Source organism: Seriola aureovittata, chromosome 4 (genome assembly GCF_021018895.1).
Source record: "Seriola aureovittata isolate HTS-2021-v1 ecotype China chromosome 4, ASM2101889v1, whole genome shotgun sequence".
Lineage (NCBI taxonomy): Eukaryota > Metazoa > Chordata > Actinopteri > Carangiformes > Carangidae > Seriola > Seriola aureovittata.
Genome location: NC_079367.1, coordinates 2,223,890 through 2,243,684, shown reverse-complemented (window position 1 = coordinate 2,243,684; position 19,795 = coordinate 2,223,890). Strand labels below are relative to the sequence as shown.

Here is a 19,795-nt window from a genome sequence, read left to right as displayed (position 1 = left end):
TCTACACTTCTACACTTCTACCCCTCTACACCTCTACACTTCTACCCCTCTACAACTCTACACCTCTACACCTCTACACTTCTACACTTCTACCCCTCTACACCTCTACACTTCTACCCCTCTACACCTCTACACTTCTACCCCTCTACACTTCTACCCCTCTACACTTCTACACATCTGTTACTTCAGGCTCTGGTCTGACCTCTTTCCTAAAATGGCTCCTGATCTGATGAAAGAGGAGGCAGCCCACAAGTGGCCTTCAGGGCAGCGAAGCTACCTTTTACCATCATCAACATTTCTGCCCCACCTCCTCTCAAGTACTTTGCCCTCAGTGCATTAAAGTCAACCCCCCTGACACCTGGCAGAAAATGCCTCCTGCCCGCCACAACCGCCAGCACTCGCCAGCCCTCGCCCATCCCACGGCCTCGCGTCTCTATCTCCATGAAGATCTGAGTGAGCGGGCGGCCGGGCCCCAGGGCACGACCTCGCCTCAGCATTAACATCAATTACCTGGCTCTGATTGAGTGGAGGCTCTGCCCAGCTGAGAGGCTCGCTCCATTACTTATCCCAGAGCAGGGAGCCCATCCCTCCTCCCCATCCCTCCATCCTCTCCTCTCAGCTGCTGGTGATACAGAACACCACCTTGGGTAAAGGAGGCTCAGCAATGAATAATTGACAAGCTGGAGGCCGTAAAGAGCCTCATCCTGAAGGGAAGTGGTCATGTGACGGGGGGCGAAAAGGTTTTTTTTTTTTTTTTTTTGTCGCAACAACATTTAAAGAGGAGAAGAAGAGTTTGTGCGTCCAGTGTGGCGGCAGATGATTTGAGCTTGATGACAGGAAACAGACTGATGGGAGTATCTGTATCTGTTCTTCAGCCTCGGCACCAAAACAAACATGTAACATTCAAACTCTTCAGAAAGATTTGACCCCAAAATATGTGAATTCAGAAAACGCAATTTTCCACTTCTAATAGATGCAATTTAAATCTTAACATAGGTGATGTGATCAAGTGCAGCTGGTAGACCTCAACCCAGGAGGGGAAGTCTGGTTACAGATATAAGGGCAACTATGAAATAAATCACATGATGGTGTAAAGAACGTGTGCGGCGGAGTATCAGCGCCACGTTGAGGGAAAACAAGAAATCTGAGAATAAAGACGCAATTTTGAGAATAAAATCATAATATTTCAAGAAAAAAAATGTGATTTTACGAGAATTAAAAATGTAAAATTTGGAGAGGAAAAAAAATACATAATTTTCATTTCAACCAATCAAACGAGTGAAAAGACAGTCAGCTGCTGTTTGACTGTAACTATAGAACAGACTCAGTTTCTGATGATGATGATTAAGATGAAGTGAAACCTACAGTAGAACTTCACAGGATGCTCCACGTTCCTCATTTTAAAGCGTCTAATGTTTCTTTCTAAAACAACACGGAACCTAAAATTACAACCTCTTTTATTCTGGAAAATTTCAGATTTGTTTTTTTTCCTCAGTGTGGCGCTAACACTCCGCCTTAGACGTCACATCACAGCAGACCGGCTTTAAAAACTCAATCATCCAGTTATCGATGTTATAAAGACACAAATTAAATTATTCTAATTGAGTTTTATTGACACGAAAATAATAAAGATAAATGACACGAACTGTCAGCCTGGCTCCAGGGTTATGAGCCTGACTCTTCAGACTCGGTCTGTGATCTACTGAGCTCAGTCTCTAGTTTTCTGTTTATTCAAATTAGATTTAAAATTTCACTTAATGAGAACAAAAACATATTTAGACAGTCGTCGCATCAGCTCGTCTGAATCTGTGTCTCACAAACCGCTGATTTGGAACTGAAATGACTCATCTGTGAACCATGACTCGTGTGTGTGTGTGTGTGTGGTGTGTGTGTGTGTGTGTGTGTGTGTGTGTGTGTGTGTGTGTTGCCTGCGTCTGACATGATAGTGAAGCAGAGCGTCTTTGTCTTGATCAGTTTACGCTGCACGTCGACACTCAGCAGCCTCTCGGGTCTGGATGGATTCACCTAAAGTGATTCTCTGCCCATTTGTTGCAGAGTGGACGCTTGGACGTCTCCACCGTCCTCCTGAGAAGACGAAACCAGCTCACTCTATTAATCATGCAGGAGACTCTATACCCGCACAGTGTAAAGATTCAATTGCAAAGTAAATGGATTAGAGGAAAGTGAATTGGCAGATGGAGGTATAGACTCGTACAGGAAACGTAGGTATGGAGGAGCTGGAGATGGTAAACAGTGTGTGTGTGTGTGTGTGTGTGTGTGTGTGTGGTGTGTGTGTGTGTGTGTGTGAGTGTGTGAGAGACAATAAGAGAAGTGTCTGTTTGGTTACGCTTCACCATGACAGACCTTTATTCTTCAAACAAACTGGAAATATTCCACTTTTCATTCGACCAATTTTTTATTTGTGTGTCTTTGAACTACACACGACCTCCATTGATTCTGAACAACTTTAACATAATCAATACAACCAAGATTCATCCGCCATCGCTGCCAATCGAAACGTCACAGCAATTCAATGGTATATGCTATGCTTCAGCTAGCTAGCATGCTAACCTCAAAATTTATATGGTACCAACAATGAACTTGACTTGATGAACTAACACGTCAGAATCTCAGAATCAATATTAAAGAAATACATAAATAAATAAAAACAGCCATGAAATAAATTCTGAAATAAATAAATTAGGTAATAAATGTAGAAATATATAAATAAATGTAAATATAAATATATAAGTGAGTCAGTAAATTAATAAATAAATTTGACAATTGATGTAGAATGATAAGTCAATAAAAATCTTTTTGTTATTAAAAATGAAATTTTTATATATTTCAGGGGACTTTTATTTTATATTTTATTTTTTTATTTATAATTTCACATTTATTTATTTATTCCTGGAGACTTTTATTCCCAAACTTCACATTTATTTCCCAGCTCCTTTTATTTCCATCTGTGTTCCATCTCAGATCGCAGGTGAAACTCTTCTTCTTCTGTGTTTTGTCAGGGTGGAGAGGTCCACAGACCAGGTCATCAAGCCCGTCAACATGGAGGCCTTGTCCAAGTGGGTGGGGAAGATCCCGGCAGACGTGGTGAGGGACATGGCCGTCATCGCCCCCATGCTGTCCAGGCTGGGCTACGACCCCCACGCCAACCCCCCCAACTACGGCCGGCCTGACCCCAAAGTCCTGGACAACACCAGAAGGGTGAGTGCTGTGAGCAGTTTTCCTAGATAACGGGGGGGGGGGGGGCTTTTAGTTTTAAGTCTCTTGGTTTTAACACTTGTAGCGTTCGCTGTCGACCTGAGCTGAAACACAACACTGACATTTAACAGTGTGATCCTCAGACTCTGAAGGACGAGACACAGCTCCTGTCCTCTGTGAGTCTGATGATGTCATAGTGATGTCATCAGCGTTATCTCAGCCTGGACTTTATTTGTTTACAGCAGAGAGAGCCTGCGTTCCAAACTGGGAGTGTGGAGTTAGAAAGATGGAGGGAGTTTACCAGGCAGTGACACACTATCAAATTGGATTATGGGAAATGTAGGATGCAGTCATTTTGGAGCTTGGCTCATACTAATGATGGTCAGCCTCTGAGAGTCCTCCAGCTTCAGGGGGCGTCCGTGTTTAGTCTGAGTTGTGAACTGGATTTAAGGTTGAAATGTTTTGGTTCCTTGAGTGAAACACTGTCTGATATTTGACCTGAGATGAAACTTCCACCTTTACGTTTTAACAGCCGTCCCTCCGTCCTCATCACATAAACCTCCAGCGTCTTCTCCTCAGCACTGATGTCCTCGCCAGATGTCAAATCCTCCTCATATCTGGTGGAAGGCATCTGCTATTTTTGGAGCAGAATATGTTTTATTAAATTCTTCTGCTGAAGCCGAGCGATCAGGTGACATGTTCTGCAGCAGCTCCGCTCTCTGAGCCGGAGGACACGGCTCTGATTTATCACGTCTCCAGGTTTTAAAGTCGCTCTGCTGCTCAGAGGAGCATTTTCTCAATGTGTTGAACGTCTCAGTAAAACAAGGCGCCAACATCAAGACGTCATGAAGCCAAGAGACGTTTATCTATACAGCTCCATTCAGACAAAGAGCTTCACAGAGGAACTGAATGTAAAACTGCATTTAAACAAGCAAGAAAATAAATAGTTGTATATTTCATTTATTGGAAATCTATCAATAAAGTCCTGAATTGAATGACCAGCAGAGTCTTTGGTTTCACGTCTTGTCCAGTTTGATTAGCATCTTTTTCTAATGTCTGGTGCAGGTTCTGCTGTGACCCCGCCCGTTTTTGATGATGTCACGTTAGCTTTAGCGGCTCTTCGCCTGTTATTTAAGTCCGGGTGTCGGTGAGAGACGCTCCTTCTTGGCGTTCACTTCTGAGCTAGCAGTGCTAATGTTAGCTGTTCCGTTAGCATTATGCTATATACATTGTTTTCATCAGCTCTCTAGTGATGATCGGATCTTAAAGTGATGAAAAATGTTTATAAATTTCAACCGGATTATGTGAACTGTGGAGATTTTACTGAATCACTTGGAGAAAATACAAATGGCGGAGTGTCGTTCCGGCAGCTTTACACCTGTGGTGTCAGTGAGCGGCGGCTCGTCCGGGAGACGTCAGTGTTCCTGTGCTCGCTGTTTGTGACTTTAACCCCGGACAGAGTCTGTCCAGAGATCAGTGTCTGACCCTGCGAGGGTAGAACTGCTCTTTTGTTCAGCCTGTAGCACGTGACCAGATCTGCTGTGCTGTCGGTCTAAAGCTGGTTCAGGCTGGACCAGGAAATAGTTGTTGGCGAGGAGCTCATTAATTACGCAAACGCCTTTCATGTCCCTGGATGTGATGGTCGGCCGGCTCTGGGCCGGCTCTGGCCCAGCAGCGTGGGAAGCAGCAAACAGTTTCTGGTCGTCTTGTATTTGAGTTCAGAGATTCTTTTTTCAAACCCTGTGATTTTGGGGCTGAGCGCGGCACAGCTGGTCAACAGACTGTAAAGGTCCGCCGTCCCAGTCCACCGCTCTGACACTGTCCTCTGTCCCAAAGCTAAACTTTCATCCCTCTGTCGACATCTTCGTTAGCGGCTGTGTCACCGCTAATGTCTCTGTTTGGAAGAATATCCAGGAAAGAGTTGAGAGCTGAGGAGAGCAGGTCTGAGCTGCTGATTTACAGCCGCCAGCGTCTGACTGTAAATCACCTTAACGAGCGGAGAGAAGACGACTTCACGTCATCACTGTGACTGAAGACACGAGGCTGCACTTTCCATCAGTGTGAAGTTTCCTCCTGTGATCACATGACCACTGACATGTTTAAAGTCACTGATGTGAGAAGAAGGTCCATCTTTATTTACAGTCTGTGGTTTGGACTGTGTCTGCAGTGTGTCTCACTATTCAATCAATCAATCAATCAATCAATCAACCCCCTCCCTTGCGCTCTCTCTCTCTGTGTGATTGATCATGCAGTTGGACGTTTCAATAAAAGCATCAACACCTCTTCCGGCAGGAAGTGTCTCCGTGGTTACAGAGAAGCCTGCAGGGTGTTCACAGTGAGGGGCGGAGCTTCAGTCAACCTCATCATGTGACTGTTGGAGCCTCAGAATCCTGGTTTTGTTTCTCTGGTGGATTTAGTCTTTAACCCAGTTTTAGTTTCAGCTCAGATCCTGGTCTGGAGGGTTTTTCCATTTGTTTAAGGTGAACCAGAAGGGGGGGGGGGGGGGGTGAGTTTGGTGCAATTCATCATGTTGTCGAGAAAGTTATGACTCTGACGGAAAACATTCAGAGTGAGATGTGAGGGGAAAGAGGGGGGAGAGTGTCTGACCACAGACAGAGATGGAAACTAGAGAGGAGGAGGAGGGGGAGGAGTTTAGCTCAGAGTCAAACTTTAAAGAGGAGGAAACTTGAGTTTCTTCTCATAATGACTTTACAGGATGTTGATCTTTCAACATTTCTTCCCCTGAACTTCATTATAAATAAAATATTCATCATCATTCATGTTCTATAAGTTGATCAGTGTCGATTAAAGTCACATGACATGAGTCCTGGGTATTTACCTGCTCAGATCAGCCGTGACGTGAACACAACTTCACCCTCTTTTCTGAGCTGTAACCACGGTTACCAACCGCCCCAATTTTCCGGGGATTGTTCTCCTTTTTTTTGAGCGACTGTCCCAGAAAGTGAATTTTCTTTCCCAGGACATGAATTGTCCTCGTTTTTGTGAAGATGCATAGTTTCAATAAAACCTCATTAGTTTCCTTCTTCTGCTTTTCTGTTTTCTACCTGGTTACGTCCAGTCTGTAAATCTGTGTCTGTAAACAAACGAAGACTGGATCAACGGGATGGAAAGACATCTATATCAATATTATAGAAATACATAAATACACAAATAAATAAATGCAGCTATGACATAAATCCTGAAATAAATAAATTAGGTGATAAATATATTAATACATTTAAATATAAATATATAAGTGAGTCAATAGATAAATATCTCTTTATTTCCAAATGCCACATTTATTTTATTTTCACTGAATTTTGCTTCAGTGCATGTCATGGTGCTGTTGCTTTGGTCTAAATCTGTGAGATAGCCACGCCCCCTCATTTGAATATAATAGATGGGAATAAAAAGGAAATGGAAATAAATGGTTCATTTGGAAATAAAAGCCCCCTGAAATAAATATAAATGTAAAATAATAAGATATTTTATTTATTTATTTATTTATATATATAATTCTACATTTATTTCCTAATTTATTTATTTCAGGATTTAATTTTGCACAATCACTTGGATTTAAAGATGAACTGATTAGATTTTGGTGGTCAAAGGTCAAAGGTCAAGGTCAGTGTGACCTCAGAAAACACTTTTTAGCCATTACTCAAGACTTCACACAGATGGTTCATGTTTCCTCTGACTCTGGATGAACAGGAAGTGGCGGAGGGATACGACCACAAGGAGGTGAATCTAGTTTTAATGTGAAAATCATGTTAAAGGAAATATGAATCATAGCAGAGGATTTTAAAACATGTCTGGAGAAAATGTTTAACTGATCAAATGATAATAAATAATCAGCAGCTGGTTCTCTGAGCTACTGAACTCAGTTTGTCACACAGACTTTACTCGGGCGGGACGCCAAAGAATATTTGAAGTATTTTAACATTTTTTTATTATGAGACAAACAGAGACGTTAGAAGACCCCCCCCCCCCCCCCCCCCCCCGACAGCCCCCAGGTCAGATTTATTTCTGTGGGAAACACTGGAGGTATGAGAGAAGTTGGCTGCTCTCTGTTCTTGGCTGCAGGATGTCGTTCACAGTCACAGCAGACAACTGTTGTGATCAATAGCTCCTTTGTGTTTCATCCAGCTGCTGCTGAAACTTCGACCTCGCGCTGCAACCGGCACGAAGACGCACGTTTCTCTACGTGTCCGACTGTTCCTTTAATTTAAAGCTGCGGCTGCTCAGTGTCGGCGAGCAGGTCGGACATCTTCCCTCCCTGTTAGCAGCATGTTGTTCATGTTAATGTGGTTCTGTTTGCATGTTTCAGAGGCGGCAAACATCCGTGTGTGTGTGTGTGTGTGTGTGTGTGTGTGTGTGTGTGTGTGTGTGTGTGGACAGTAGACCTTATGAGAGCAGCATGTGGAGATTTATGCTGTGTACATCTGCAGGTTATTATTGTGATTCCTCAGCATCAAACCCAGCTGCAGGGTTTATATTATTGTTTGCCCCCCCACACACACACACACACACACACACACACACACACACACACACACACACACACACACTCCTGCCCCTCCCTCCAGGGCCAGAGTTCCTGCATACAGAGGACGCCCTCCTACCGGCCTGATCCCACTGAACAAAAGCTTTCACAAAGGCTTGGAAACATTTAATAACGTGGTTCAGCTCTGCAGTGTCTGCAGTTTGTCTGTTTGTCTTTATGAGGTCGTTGACCTCCAGGAGCCGAACCTCAGTGGTTCAGTTCTGATTCTCTTTAATTCATACGATTAAATGAAAGTTCAGGAGTTCAATATTCCTGCTCCTTTAACTTTAGTCGTCAACTGCTGGTAAAAAGATTTTTGTCTTTAGCAGCTACTACTACTTCTAATAATGATAAAAATAATAATAGCAATAATATTAATAATGATAATAATAATAATAAACTTTATTTGTTTAGCACCTAGAAAGAAAAGAAGTGCTAAATGTCAGAGCTAGCTACAGGCTGAGGTGAAGATTTCTTTTAATAATACGTCTGTGATCTCTGCAGGTCGTAGTGTCACAGTGGGGGGTGGGGGGGGGGTGGCGTTATTTTGGCTTTAAACAACTTCCTGGAAAACTGAGACTGTCAGTCATGTGGTAGTTCTCTGTGGTGTTCATCGCTATGAGCAACTCCTGTTAATGACTTATACTAATGTTGATATAAAAAAAAGATCAGTGTGTCTTTAAGTTGCTTTTTTATTTTGACAGTCTGCGTACAGCTTCCTGTTTGGAACATTAGAGAAGTTTATCTATTGAACTCGGTGGCAGCAGGATGTCGGTTAAAGCTGAAACTCAGTAGCTGAATCATTAATGTCTGTCACACGTCTGATCAGGTTTATATCTTCATGTTGCCAGGAGCTTGTCGTCGTCTGCAGAGGCAGAGAAGAAGAAAACTGTGACGTTTACCAACATATGCAATATCTTTCAGAATGTCAAAATTATTTTTTTCATTATTGTTTTTTGGTCTGCTCTGCTGCAGAGTCCGATTAGATTAATAAAAAACCTGAACCATAAAATAATATAATTATGTACTATTTAAAAAATTAATATCGTCTATCACGATATTTGACTTGAACTAAATCAAGATATAAATTTCAGATGTCAGGCCTATAGTCTCAAAACAACACATGTAAAGTTTTAACATTAGCCACCATTAGCTAGTTTCATTACTAATGGGTAATGTTTGAAATATTATTATTATTATAATAATAATGATAATAATAATAATAATAATAATAATAATAATAATAACACATTTTGTTTGTGTCTCTGCTGGAGGAGCGTTTTAAAAACTTCCAGTTGAAACTCCTACAGTCCTATCTACCAATCATTTCATGTTTCTCTGTGGCATACATTCATCATCATCCTCATCCTCATCATCATCCTCATCATCATCCTCATCATCATCCTCATCCACGTCATCATCCTCATCATCATCCTCATCATCCTCATCATCCTCATCCACATCATCATCCTCATCATCATCCTCATCATCATCCTCATCATCATCCTCATCCACGTCATCATCCTCATCATCCTCATCATCCTCATCATCATCCTCATCATCATCCTCATCATCATCCTCATCATCATCCTCATCCACGTCATCATCCTCATCATCATCCTCATCATCCTCATCATCCTCATCATCATCCTCATCATCATCCTCATCCTCATCCACGTCATCATCCTCATCATCATCCTCATCATCCTCATCATCCTCATCATCCTCATCCACATCATCATCATCATCCTCATCATCATCATCATCCTCATCATCATCCTCATCATCATCATCCTCATCCACGTCATCATCCTCATCATCATCCTCATCATCCTCATCATCATCCTCATCATCATCCTCATCATCATCCTCATCATCCTCATCATCATCCTCATCATCATCCTCATCCTCATCCACGTCATCATCCTCATCATCATCCTCATCATCCTCATCATCATCCTCATCATCATCCTCATCATCATCCTCATCATCATCCTCATCTTCATCCACGTCATCATCCTCATCATCATCCTCATCATCATCCTCATCCTCATCCACGTCATCATCCTCATCATCATCCTCATCATCCTCATCCTCATCCTCATCATCATCTCTGACTTCCTGTGTGTCATCAGCTCCTCAGACGTTTCTGTTCTCTGGTTCTGATGTTGAGACGTGTGTGTGTGTGTGTGTGTGTGTGTGTGTGTGTGTGTGTGTGTGTGTGTGTGTGTGTGTGTGAACGTGTCGTTTTCCCTCCGTCGGTGTCGTTTCCATGGAAATGTGATGGTACACATCTGGCAGCCTCTGTGGTAGAAAACAGATGCTGATGTTTTTCTTCAACCTACAGATCCTCTTATTGATTTCTTCTTCTTCTTCTTCTTCTTCTTCTTCTTCTTCTTCTTCTTCTTCTTCTTCTTCTTGTCCCTTTCCCTTTTCTTTCTTACCGTTTCTTTGCTGTGTGGTCATTCCAGTTCACTTCAGATGAGAGCCAGCTCATTCCAACCCCCCCCACCCCCCACTCTTTGCCCGCCCCCCCGTGCTGTGTAGCATTGCGTAAGACATCTGGCAGCCACCCCTCCACCTAACCGCTGTGTGATTAAGCCACATGTGGAAATGCTCTCTCTGCTGTCTTGAGTTTTCACCCAGCCCCGTCCAAATATTTACCCCGTGTCTCATCTCCTCTGCAGCACACAGTGTGCAGCCCGGCGGAGAGGCCGTCGTCGAACAGACTGTTTGTTACCGTGGAGACGGAGAGGACGATGTGGATGATTGAGGAGGCTTGACCTGTTGAGCAGCTGCTTTGTTGTTTCTGCTGAGAGTAAAGACTGGTCTGGATTAGAGTTGATCCCTGTCAGCGGGTGACGGTGGTCGCAGCCGTTAACACAGTCGCTGCGTTTCGCCCCCAAAGCCTCTTCATGTTGATTCAGTGAACACAGGTTCAGTTTGTTCATGGACGACGCTCGAGCAGCGTCCTCAGTATTTATATATCGCTGCATGTTAAAGTAGGGCTGGGTGATGAATCCAATTATTAATTCATTAATATACCTACAAAAACCCTCCCCCCATCCACTTCCTGGTTACGTTTACGGCGTACGTTAGCGACGTAGGAGTGCGTCATCTTCAGTTGAGACTTGAGTTACTGAATATGTTGAATATTTTATTAAAATGTTGAATTTATGTTTAATGGTTTTCAGGACGTTGGTGAACTGCAACATATTTAGTCTCCTTTATTTTTAGTTATTATTTTTATATTCTGATTATGTTCAGTAGTTTTCAAAAGGTTGTGGCGGGACACTAATGTTACAACAGAGTTGATCTTATTTATTTTGATCCAATTTGTTTTTATTAATTTTTATATTATATATTTAGATATGATTTATTTTATTTATTCATCTCATTTTTTTTACTTATTTTTAATTAGTTTTTCCATTGAATTGTGTTTAAAGTTCAGTAGAGGTGTTGGGTTAGGGGTTTTAATCGAGCAGCCGTATAAACAAGTTATTGATGAGTATCTGCAGTTCTGTTACCTGATCAGTTTGAAATGTTCTTTTAGATTAGGAAGATTAGGATTGTTGCCTTGGTTACAGACCAGGTTTGGGTTTGATTGTTGTTATCGTTGTGACTGTGCGGTCAGTGTCTCCATGGGACAATATTTCAGTAAGTAAAGAGTGAAAGAGACTCAGCTCGGTGGGGTCGGGTCTTAAAGGAGCTATGTGTTAGTTTTGCTATTGCTACATAGCTAACGTTAGCATTAGTAGCTGAACCCAGACACTTTCGGGGAGAACATCTGGACCCTCTGCTCCTGGTCCAGGCCTCAGTGCCGTGAAGGAGGCTGATCGGTCCGAGCTCTCGAAGCCACAATCAATAGCTTTTAAGTGGCTTTGCAGTTGTTTTGATCCCTGGTGAGAAATGGATATTGGGATCAATAAGTTCTCAGTTTCTCCACAGTAACAATAATCATGTGAGTGAGTGGAGAGATCAGAGGTGTCTGCAGAGCTCCAGGTCCAGCAAGTTGTGCTCCAGGTCTGTGGTGGGGCTGGGATCAATATCATGATTATAAGTAACAGCTTTGCTAATTTAACTAATTACTGCATTTCTCTGCAGCAGGTTGGAAAGTGTTTCGGTCGTGAAGCTCTTTTATTGATGAAGCAGGAGTCTGAAAACCGGGAGCAGGAGTCCACAAGTTTAAATGGTTGTTTAAAGGTTAAGACTCGGTTTTAGGATCCGGTCTAGGTTCAGGTTCTGGGTTGGGTTTAGATATTCAGTTGCGATGGTGACTGTAGGTGAAGGGCCGAGTATTATATCAATGACTGGCCCCCACACAGATAGGTTATACAGTCAGGGGTTATAAGGTGTGATGTCATGACTCATCAAACTTAAATCTGAGATGAAGAGTTTTGTTCTTGAAGCTCAGCATGGTCCCGGTCTTGGTCTTGGTCCTGGTCTTGGTCCTGGTCCCGATCTTGGTCCTGGTCCTGGTCTTTGTCTTGGTCTTGGTCCTGGTCCTTGGTCTTGGTCCTGGTCCCCCCGGTCCTGGTCCCGGTCTTGGTCCCGGTCCTGGTCCTGGTCTTGCTCCCGGTCCTGGTCTTGGTCTTGGTCCTGGTCCAGGTCTTGGTCCCGGTCTTGGTCCAGGTCTTGGTCCCGGTCTTGGTCCCGGTCCTGGTCCTGGTCTTGCTCCCGGTCTTGGTCTTGGTCTTGGTCCTGGTCCTGCTCTTGGTCCTGGTCCCCGTCCTGGTCCTGGTCTTGGTCTTGGTCCTGGTCTTGGTCTTGGTCCTGGTCCTGCTCTTGGTCCTGGTCCCCGTCCTGGTCCTGGTCTTGTGACCCCCCTCCCTACACAAACACAGTCTGTGAGCCACTGAGATCCGAGCGTTTTGTCTGAGTAACAACATCCTGGAGAGTTTCCACTCGGAGCGGGGGGGGGGGGGGGCATTCCCCCCCGCCGCTCTGGCAGCTTTTCAAACGCATTGAGCCGTTGCCACGTTTAACCCCCCGGGACCAGGGGCTTAGTCACAGGGAGCCGAGGCCGGGACTCTGCAGGGTTTAGTTTGGCACCAACACACGGGACTGACCCGCTGCTTGTACCAGCGGGGACCTTGGCTGACCCGAGTCTGCTGGCCCCTCCCTGACCGGGCTCGGCCCGGCGCTGCTGAGCGGCTCTCAGGGTTTCATTTCATCCTCAGTGACGACGCTCAGGTGGAATATTTAATATGTAATAATAGTTTTAGAATTTCTGTTATAAATGAGCCAGGTCTGAAAACAAACATGAGTCTACCAAAGCAGTTTGAGCTCGACCTATAGGGGGCGCCACAAACACCAAAATATGTAGCTCATCATCAGTGGGCGTGGCCTATTCATCAATGTTTGCTATCTGAAGCCTTTCCTCACTCTGCAGCTGAACGAGACAGAGACACAAAAATTGGCATCATAACAACAAATGACGAGTAAATGCTTCACGAAACATATGATCTCAGTCGGCCACATGGTGGCGCTTTAATTAACGGTCAAAATGGTGATGAGTATGAAAGGCGGCTCCCGCCACACGAGTCCTATTGACTTCAAATCGAACTCACACCGAGAAGGAAATACACTCGACAGAAATCCTCTGTGCTGACAGAAGCCGCCATCATGGATTTTATAGCTAAAATTCAGCTGCTTCTTTCTGTTCAGAACCTGCGAATATAATTATTATTTTTATTTTCAGAGTCGAGGATGAACTTTTAATGCTCAGAAGAAATAAAGTTTTTTCCTTGTAATAATAGAATTGTACCATGTAGAGAGGAGAGAGTACACAGGGACCAGAACAGCTGACTGTGTCGTTGTAATTAGGAAGCAGCTCGTTGTTTAGAGTCTAATGAACAGAGATTGAGTTTAAAGGACGTCATCAGGTCCGAGTCTCGGCTCCGAGTCGATGACAGGAAACAGTTTCCAGTCAGTCAGCTGATTCAGGATCTGGTCCTGAGCAGCTCCTTCCTCCTGCCCCAGTAGATTAATGTTCCCTCCTCCCATCATGACGTGAACTGATCCCTCAGAGGTGATGGAGCCTGAGGTCAGAGTCTGCTGGATGGGGGCAGGATGGCGTCATGAGCCCCCCCCCCCCCCGGCAGCTCTCCACTTCTGTCCGTCTGAGGGACAGATTGATCTGCAGTCCATTACTTCATCATACACCACTCTGATTAACTGCCCAGAGCATGTGACCTTGCAAAACCAAAGGGCATTCAGCTCCGGCCCAGCTCCGGCCCAGCTCTGGCCCGGCCCTGACCCGGCTCTGACCCGGCTCTGGCCCGGAGCCTGTCTGTGCTGTGAAATGGCACCTAGGAGGAAATCAGAACCATGCGCTCGCCTCGCCGTCTCTGCTGCTGGAAGTCATTTCAGATTACGCTCAGTTTCTGGCGCGGCGTCGACTTCAGACAAACACACGAGCGAGCATGAAGGCACGCAGGGCCCGGGGGGGGGGGGGGGTTCCCGCCCTGAGGAGGTCCACAGATTCAAATGGAAGATTTTTGATTGGTCAGGCTTGATACATTTCCTGTATTAGCTCTGATATAGAATAAAAAAGGAAAATGAGACATTCATGGAAAGACTTTCCACCTTTTTCAGATTAAACTACTTCACAGAAATTCTGTCTTGAGTTGACCTTTGACCCTGCGGTTGTCTCTGATGCTGAGTATGTGGCTGCAGCTGAAGTCGGTGGTGACGGAGCAAATCAAAACCCGCAGAACTGAATGTTTCCATCTGTCTCTGCTCCGTCCATCCTGCTGTGGCCTCACTCATGCGGCTTCCTCTTCCTCAAACTGAACAGTTTTCAAGACAAACTTCATCATGGCGACGAGGCAGGAGACACAAACATACGTGTGATGAAGTCGGATACACTACTTCAGTTTTCTGCCTCAGTGACCCTGAACACTCTGATCTCTGAGCTCAGACACACAAGGTGGAAACTCTGTCATGGTGCTGATGGTTATTTCATCATCAAGTGTCTGTATTATGTAGAAACATCATGTGCACGTTAACGAGCTCTGACTGTGATTAAAGTGTGAGGTTGTGAAGGGAACAGAATTTAAACCTCAAAATAACTTTTCTTCGTCTCGTGAATCAGAAGAATATCAACCGAACACATATTTCTCATGAGTTCAGTGTGACTCCACAGTGTGACGGTGACGTAAAGCTGAGCTCGGCCTCTGAAGGAAAACAGGTCAAATAAAAGCAGTGAGAGGTCTGAGCTCACTGCTGCCCCCTGCAGTCTCTGCCGCCGCCGCCGACTCCTCCTGTTTCCTGTCGCCTCTTTATCTGGTAAATTCCTCTGATATTCAGCTTCTCTCTGTCGTCAAAGCTCGACCTTCCCTCCACATTCTTCTTCTTCTGTGGCCGCGTGTTGTTTTCAGTCAACACGGAGGAGGTGACTTCCTGTTTAGAGACAGTTAGGAAAAAAGTAAAATCTCTCCCTGCGCGGTGGGTGGACCTCAGGAGACCCGGGTCTATCCTGTAGGATATTGACCCCTCACCCCCCCCTTATCACCTCCCAGGCTGATCCCAGGTCAGCCCCCCCCCCCCCCCAGCTCTGTGACTCCAGGAGCAGAGTGTGAAATTCCTGGCGTGTGTTCAGCGGCCTCCGCCTCCACCCAGAGTCACAACAAATCAAATGCAGACCAGCTGTGATGATCGTGTTATTCACATGTAGAATGCTGCTTTAATCTCATTTATTACATGATTTATCTTAAATAAAATCACTGAATGAAGGTGCGGTGATGATCAGTAAACCGTCACCATGATCCTGGTGAATCTGGATGATGAGTTCTAAACCTGGTCCTTTGTTTTCCCAGGTCTTTAAAGGTGAATTTCAGCTCCCAGATTTCCTAAAAGAACAATCACAGGTACAGTAACATTTCTGCCTGTTGCTGAGCTTTTTCTTTTCTCCAAATTCAGCCTTTTTTTATTTTTAGTGAAACCATCTGTGGCTCAGTTGAAGATCACGTTTCAGATTTTCATCTGCTCTCAGTTCATCTCTTGATTTTCTCACCATCTAACGCGGCCTGTTGTTTTTGGTCTGTAGTGGTTTTTATTTTGTTTGTTAGTCTCTGTGTTTTGTCTTTTTGTCTCTCGGCTCAACAGCCTGATGTTGGCTGAAGAGCTGCTCCGCCCTCTGCTGGTAGTTAGACGTACCTACACCTGTTTTCTAAATGTTTTTTTTTCTGAATAGCGACTCTGCTTTATTTGCTAACACTGCATTTTGAATGGGGGTGGGGGGCGGGGGGGCGGGGTCAGTGAGTCAGCTGACTGGGCGGCGTCTTGGAGGATCAGGTTTCACACTGTGCACAGACTGAGAGCTGTAACCTCTGTCGTCTTCTCTTCCTCACAGATCCAGAAGTCTGCAGAGAGACCCAACCCCAGTTAGGAGCAGAGGGGGGGGGGGCACCACCTCAACACACAGGTACGACCGGACATGAGCGTTCACATAAACACACACTGTGACTAAATCAGTGTGAAAACACATGAGCTGCAAATACACACAACACAACAGGAAGTGTTTCCAGGGAGACACTAAGAATAAGATCAAATTATCAAATTATTATAAATAATTAAGTATTAATTAACTGCAGTTCTTAAGTGTCTGTTTAGTAACATATTATAATTAGATCAGTGAGAGCTTGAAACACCTTTTCATGACGTGAAGTGATTGTTTGGGCCCCTTTTATCTCCAACCGTTATGAAAACAAGATATCGAGATGAAATGATTATTGTGCCGAATTCTGATTCGCAACATATTTCTACATATTCCCTACAAAAACCATCCCCTCTTCCACTTCCTGGTTACGTTTCTGTGTACGTTAGCGACGTACGCAGAAGAGCTGTATATAGTATATAGTCAGTTACCGAGCGGAATAATAAGTTGAATATATGTGTTGGAGTTTTCATCATGTTGCTGTAGAGCAGTATAATATATTTGATTTAATTTATTTTGATCAAATTTATTTTTATATACTGAATATATGTTTAATAGTTTTCAGAAGGTTGTGGAAGTCCACTTACTTATTTTGATCTAATTTATTTTTATTTTGATATTATTTATTTAATTGTTTATTTTTAGATATTATAAATTACTTTATTTATTTCTCTTTTTAATGTATTATTGATTTATTTATTTAAAGTTCAATAAGTGTGTGGTGTTTTCAGTGTAAATGAGTTAAATAATCCTGATCAAAATAATTGTGATTATGATTTTTGCCATAATCCAGCAGCTCCAGACTTTCCCACCTTGAGGCAGAAGTTTTAGCTTTTTCCCATCGTTGTGTAATTTCTAGAATATCCAGGAACATGAAGGATTGTGGGTTTGAACATTTTTTGCTGATGTGAGAATATATTCAATATATTGGCATTGAGTGTAACTTCATCAGATCACAGCTGGAGGCTTCACGTATCCACAGGGTGAAAAACGACCCTCTCACCATCTGATGCTTTGAACATACGATTAGAAAAACATGAACGGTAGTTGTTCATCAGACTGTGATGAAACTCTGATCTTCATCTTCCCGTTTCAGGACCTGGTGCGTGGAAGAGAAAATCATGGACATCGTCTCCATCTCACCGTCTGCGTCTCAGAGGTCACATGACCACAGTCTCCTCCACCAATAATCGTCTCTGGAGAACTCTCGGCCTTCGATATTGTACTGTACAAAAAAATAATCCTGGTTCTCACAACCACAGAATGTCTGCTGATTGTTATTTTGGTGTCACATCACACTCATTGATTTTTAGAAACGATCTCTGGCTATTTAGAAAAAACAACTTTGTGATCCTGTTGTAAGAAGCTGCAGTGACCTGAAATCACAACAAGTATTTATGAATGGAAAATTAGCTTTTGGAAGATGCAATACCTATTTTAATGTTTAATGTTTTTTTTTCATGCCTTTGTATTTGTGCAATGTCATGGGTACTGATCAGTTTGAAGTATCGACCGTGATAAATACTGCTTTTTTTTTTAACCCTGCTGTCAGTCTGAGTCTTTTCTGTTTGAAGAGGGGAAACGTGGAAACAGTCAAACACATAAAGGACATTAAACATTAAATATAAAACATAACAAGGTCCAGAAGAAGAAACAGAAACTTCTTTACAGGCACGAGGCCGGACGACCATCCCGCCACGTTCAGTGTGTCGTTTGTACCAATAAGGTTCAATCAAGGAGCAGAGGAGCCAGATGCACAAAACACCTGGAGTTAAGATTTTCTTTAAGTCTGAGTTAAGGTTTCCTTAAAATAAAAACACCCTTAAGTCTTCTCCTTAAAGTTTCTTTAAAATGTTCACTTAAGTATTTCAGGTCTTCTCCTGATCTCAGTCTGATACTTAAGGAATCACTTAAAGTCAGTTAAACTTTAGTGACCAAACTAAGGAAAAAGCTAAAGGAACCTCAGACTTGATCTTAACTGCAGTGTGACCTTTGTTTATGGTGATACATGAAGAACAGTGTTCCTAATGGCTGCCAATCAACAGTCTCCATGGAAACGGGAGAATTATACCGCCGCAAAATATGTAACTGCTATAAATTACTTTACGTTTTTACTTAACAGAGGAAACCTTTTAAGAGATTCTGTGCAACAACTTCAGCTAAGGAGAAATTAAACCTTAAGAGTCAGACTTCAGTAGAAAACTGGCTCCTGGTCCGGGACTTTAGTTTAGACTGTATCTATAGATATTCCTAAATAAAGTTTAATCACACACAGAGGTTATATAAATAATATTAGTCTAACTCAGTACTAGCAGATTTAAGGTGTCTGGGCAAGTGATGGAAACGACCCTGGTGATGTTTGAGTGGTTAACCACACCCTGTTTCCAGAATCATCAAAGACTTTTATAATATATTGAATAAAAATGTTCAAGATTTTCAACATGTTTCCCATGTTAATGCTGTTTCCTATTTCCCATCCAGGCAGGTGGACAAAAAGTAATTTAACAACAATAATCTGTGTGAAAATCTAGATTATTGCAAAGTAACATTAATACGTCCTGATTTCATTTTAAATGTTGGCTCACTCTCTTCAAAATAAGATGAGGTGTGTCATTTCCTGCCACCATCTTTGTTTGGATTCAGGTAGTAGAGCTACACTTCATCCAGCTCGAGCCTCTCCACCACTGCGACATACTTTTCCATCTGTGGGTCCGTAACGCAGCAGTGACATCACCACAGGACTTTCTGTTTGTCCTGTCTAATTATATTAAACTCTCATATTACTGTCTCCAAATCACGTATGAGAAGCTGCCGAGGCCAAAACTTAATACTTCACTTGCACATACATGTATACACATGTACAATATATATACATGCATATACACACATAGTTATGCATGTGTACACACACACACACACACACATGGAAGTTGATAACACAAGGTGGCGCACCAACCATCAATTATCATAAAAGGAGTAAAGACATCAATGCAGGTCAGGCTGAAGTTGTCTGCCGCCTGACCCTAATGTCCCGCCCACTGAATCATCTGATTGGTTAATGTCACAAGTAATAGCCTATTGAAGCTGAAGGCGGCTGTGAGCACGGTCACAGACTGGAACAGCTGTGGTTAACGAGCAGAGCTATGGATCGAAGATAAGTCAGCAGACATCACTGAAGCTGGAATAAACATCACAATCCTCTTCTACGTCGGATTTTGGTTCCGATGGAATTAATGTGTTTAACTCTGCAGCACAGATACATTTTATCCCTTTCTACACCATGAGGTTTTCATGCCTTACATTACTATGAAGTCTTATGCCTTATATATACTTATACTATGATGTTTTTACGTTTTTATGCCTTACTATACCACACTGTAAAAATTAAAAAAAAAAAAAAACAGTCAAATGATTGTCAGCAGCGGCTGCCAAACAAAACCTGTAAAATGAAAGTAAAAGATCCTAATTCAAATAAAGTGTGAAAACAATAAATTTACAGAAAGTTTCATTAATATTTCTACTGAGAAAAACTGTTATTTCACAGATTCCTCCTAAATTATTATGATCAAACGCCATCAATAAAGTGAATCCACTCA

The 19,795-nt window shown here is 43.0% G+C and overlaps 1 protein-coding gene across 2 annotated transcripts in view; it reads left to right on the top strand.

Moving 5' to 3' along the window:
* tpst1 (tyrosylprotein sulfotransferase 1) overlaps window positions 1-17,739 on the top strand; it is a 37,797-nt gene extending 20,058 nt beyond the window's left edge. Inside the window, exons 3-6 of one of the 2 annotated variants that reach the window (XM_056373937.1) lie at window positions 3,021-3,219; window positions 15,580-15,630; window positions 16,116-16,187; window positions 17,296-17,739. In XM_056373937.1, the coding sequence (XP_056229912.1) occupies window positions 3,021-3,219; window positions 15,580-15,630; window positions 16,116-16,151 (286 nt within the window). In that variant the 3' untranslated portion in view covers window positions 16,152-16,187; window positions 17,296-17,739. The remainder of the gene's footprint in view (window positions 1-3,020; window positions 3,220-15,579; window positions 15,631-16,115; window positions 16,188-17,295) is intronic. The other variant, XM_056373938.1, reaches the window with a different exon arrangement.
* The last annotated feature ends 2,056 nt before the right edge of the window (window positions 17,740-19,795 follow it).